Below are 4,089 nucleotides of genomic sequence, written 5' to 3'. Positions count from 1 at the left end.
TAAGACGCTCCGTGCTAAGATGGAGGAGGACAGCACCCTGAGCCCCCATGAAGAACAGTGGGAGAAGGTACTCTGATATCAATACTCTCCGCTCACAGAGGAGTTGTACGTACCTTATACAGAATGTGATGCCAGTGCATCAACAAAGAGAGGCGTCCTTTCCGAGGCGGCCAAGATCTTCGATCCGCTTTCTCTCTACCTTCCTGTTACAATTCGGAGCCGTGTGCTGATCAGAACGATGTGGAAGGATGGTCTGGGATGAGACGATGCCCTCTCTCCTGCCATCCAGAACGATTGGAGGAATCTTGCTACAGACCTCTCAAAATTGAGCGATGTCCGCTTTGACCGAAGGAGCGTAATGCCTGGACTGCCTGGGAATATGTACCTGTTTTGTGATGCCTCCAAGAGGCTTATGGATTTGCCGCCTATATCGTACAAGGTGGCCAGTCTTCATTGCTTTCCGCAAAAGCAAAGGTAGCTCCAATGAAGGACAAAACATTACCAGTCCTCGAATTGATGGCAGTATTTCTGGCCTTCAAATGCCTTCCTACTATCCTGGACAACTGTGAGGGATTCACTCCTGACTGCTTATGCATGGCCACTGATGCTCAGGTTGTTTTGTCGTGGCTCCTGTCACAAACTATGTCGTGCAACAATATTTTTGCGAAGAACTGACTCAAGGATATCCTGAAGATGAGCTCTGACATAGAGACTCTCTACGGTTTGAGGACTCTGTTCAAGTACGTGGACACCCAATCTAATCCGGCTGATTTGATAACGAGAGGCATTACTTTGAGGCGATTTCGGTCTTGTCTCAACCTATGGCGCTTTGCCCCCCCCCCCTGGCTGAGTGGAAGGATTGGTCAGTGGCCGGAGCGGGATCTTCCCTGCTTGAGTGAGGTGTGTCAGCGGATGACTCGCTCTGTGGCTTATTGTTCGGTTTCGTATGAAGAGAGGCATCCCTCGGTTGTGTCCTTCGACAGATTTTCGTCCTTCTCTAATTTGTTGAGGGTCGTGTCTCTGGTTTACAAATTCATAGCAATCAGACTTAATAAACAGTGGAACTGTGAATCCAAGGCTGGTCACTACCTGATGAAGACCATGCAACAGCAGGAATTTCCCATGGAGATTGGATACCTAAATGACCCAGACAGAGATCATATCCTGGCCAGGGTATGCAGCCTAGACCTTTTTCTGGATCCAGATGGGCTGATTCGATCTAAGGGTAGAATTGACTCATCCGTACACTTCTCTTATGAGGTTAAGAACCCCATCTTAATAGGTAAGCAGCACCCCGTGACAAAGCTCATTATTTTGGACTGCCACAAGGCTTGTTGTCACCTTGGGACTGGTTCAACCCTGGCCGAGCTGAGGAGACGTGGATACTGGGTTCCTCAGGGAAGACAAGCGGTCAAGCAGGTTTTGTATGACTGCGCGAGGTGTAAGAGGTACAACTCTAGGTCGATGCATCCCAGTGTTGTCGCTGACTTACCTTCATATCGAACTGATTTTTGCACCCCCTACCGACACACTGGGATAGACTTCTATGGGTGATCGACGGAGAGAGCGACCGAAAGGTGTATTTACTTTTGTTCACTTGCTTGAACATCCGAGCTGTACACATTGAGGTGGTGCCCGATATGAGCATATCTTCCTTTTTCCAGGCCCTGATTCGCTTTTCCAATCAGAATGGTGTCCCTGAGGCTCTGTATAGGAACAACACGAGAACCTTCATAGGAGCCGGAAAACTTTTCAGTCGTCTGACCCTCTTCCGTGACTACCAGGACAAATATGGACCGTGCTACCTGAAACTGAGAACCATCTCACCGTTCTCCCCTTGGTATGGTGGGATTTGGGAAAGATGTATAAGGACAATTAAAACCTGCCTTTTTAAGATTGTCGGTAGAGGCAAGCTAGATTATTTCACTCTACTCACAGTTATATCGGACATACAGAGGTTAGTCAACAACCGCCCTTTTACCTACCAGTCTTCGGCCGACAAGAGTACGACTGCGGTCACCCCCAATATGTTTCTCCGCCCTAATCAATGCCCAGAATTGTTACTGCGATTGGACGATGGAAACGAAGCTGCACCAACGCCGGCCAGTCGGAGTGAGCTGATACAGTCCTTGGGACGCAGGAACCAGTGTCTCGCAGATTTCAACGAAAGCTGGTATAGGGAGTACCTCCTGGAATTAGGGAGAAGGGGTCCAGTGCAGTCCCACTCTCAATCTGGCGATCGACTCCAGAAGGGTGACGTAGTCATAATCAAGAGCCCTCTAAAACCCAGGCCATTTTGGGCTCTAGGCACTATTGCCAATCTAATTCCAGGTAACGACGGCATCACCAGAGCAGCATACATTAGACGGGCTAATGGACAAGAAGAGGTGCATTTGTTGAGGCACCTATATCCCTAGGAGCTCTCCGTGTCTTCCGACCGTTATGCTGAGACATCTCAGGAAGGGGAAACTGATTCTTCTCCTGCAGCTGAAGCCAGAGCTTGGGTGTGTCCTAGCTGCAATTACCCTCAACAAGATTTTGACATGATTGCATGTGATGCTTGCGACAGATGGTACCACTTCCACTGCGTCAGCATAGACAGGGCACCCCCCGAGAGACAAAAGTGGTATTGTCAGAACTGTGCACCCCAAAGGAAGGGTAGGGGCAGGCCGAGTCTGCTTCCCGCTTCATTCTGCATCAGCTGTGTCCTGTTATCCTGATTGACTATTTTTTTTCTCTCCCCCTTTTTTTTCTCTTTTCTTCTTTCTTTTCTTGTTGTTTGTTGGAAGTGTGTGAAAAAAAAAGGTGGAGATGAGTACTCACGTGTCTGGAGAAGCATTCAACTAATCCTACGCGGGCGGCCATGTTGCTGAGTATTTATAGATTGGGAGGAGTGGTGAGAGGAGCTTTCCCTTTGTTATAAAGGTGGCCTCAAACCACTCTGCCTCGGTGTGGCTAGCAAGTGTTACAAGTCTAGTCGCTCCTGCTGGCAGTTCGGTACTTAGTTACTTTCTACCGTCTACCTATATACCTCTACCAACCTGCTCTTCTGTTACCTGACCCTGAGAAAAGGGTCGCAAGGCGACTCCTTTGCAACCCAGCGTGATCCTCCGCTCGACTTACCCCCCACCCCCCTCAACGTGATTATTTTTTTTTTTTAACAATAGCAATGTTTAGCTTTATCAGATGTTGCAAGCACATCAGGATCGCTGGTGATAGTTGGAATTGAAGTCTTTATTTTGTAATTTTTCAAAACTTGCACAAGCTAAGTTCCTATTCAGCAGTTCCTACTTGGACAGATTGGGTACAAGAATCTTTTGTGCTTTTAATAACCCGTTTGTAGTTGATGTCAGCAGTTTTAAAAGGTGGTTTTGGTTTCGAGACATCTGTTCAGTTGATAAAGATTGAAAATAATTTCTTTGTGAATTTGCAGCAAGATAACCATGGCTGGCTATTTGGTTCTTGTTGGAAATTTTTAGAAGATATAAAACACTAAATACCAATGGTTAATCTGTCAGATTCGTTGGAAACAATACAGGATATAATATTTTCTGAAAATGGAATGTAAAAGAACTTCTGAGATAAAGGATCTAACTAAGGCTATCCTAATTGGCAATTGAGTATCAATACACTCTGCAATGGAATGGTGCGTCACAGATCTCTTTATACATAGTTTAAATTTGATTCTGATAGAGACAACTGAGTGATTGGAAGATTCCAGAGGGAGAAAATGGGTAGATGAGCACTGTTTAGAGCAAATGGTCAAGAAAAAATCCAGGAGACTTTTGAAACATCTGTTAGCATCGGGTATGCAAGTGGGTTTGTGTGACAAAATCAAGTTCAGCTCAAAAGAGAAAAGTCATGACAAAAATCTTCCATCATCAGTTTTGCTCGGCTTAACTAATTATTCAACATCGTAGGCAGTAAACTTGTTAGTGATGCAGATGTTGGCCAAGGGATAAACGGATAGGATCAATTTTTTCAGAGCTAATAACTTTGTTGTGGGGACGATAAAGAGCAAAGATGAAATAATTGCTGTGTAGAAGGATTATATGGAAACTCATAAATGGCAACTCTGCATCTTCAATA

General features: G+C 45.8%; 1 protein-coding gene across 1 annotated transcript; it reads left to right on the top strand.

The window, feature by feature from the left end:
- The first annotated feature begins 1,640 nt into the window (after positions 1-1,640).
- Positions 1,641-2,417, top strand: LOC145245585 (uncharacterized). The gene has a single exon (XM_080107161.1). The coding sequence runs from the start codon at positions 1,641-1,643 to the stop codon at positions 2,415-2,417; it is 777 nt and encodes a 258-aa protein (XP_079963287.1).
- The last annotated feature ends 1,672 nt before the right edge of the window (positions 2,418-4,089 follow it).

This window comes from Euprymna scolopes, chromosome 23 (genome assembly GCF_053919585.1).
Source record: "Euprymna scolopes isolate OS-2025 chromosome 23, ASM5391958v1, whole genome shotgun sequence".
Lineage (NCBI taxonomy): Eukaryota > Metazoa > Mollusca > Cephalopoda > Sepiida > Sepiolidae > Euprymna > Euprymna scolopes.
The sequence above is the reverse complement of the archived record's forward strand: the minus strand, read 5'-3'. Positions and strand labels throughout refer to the sequence as shown.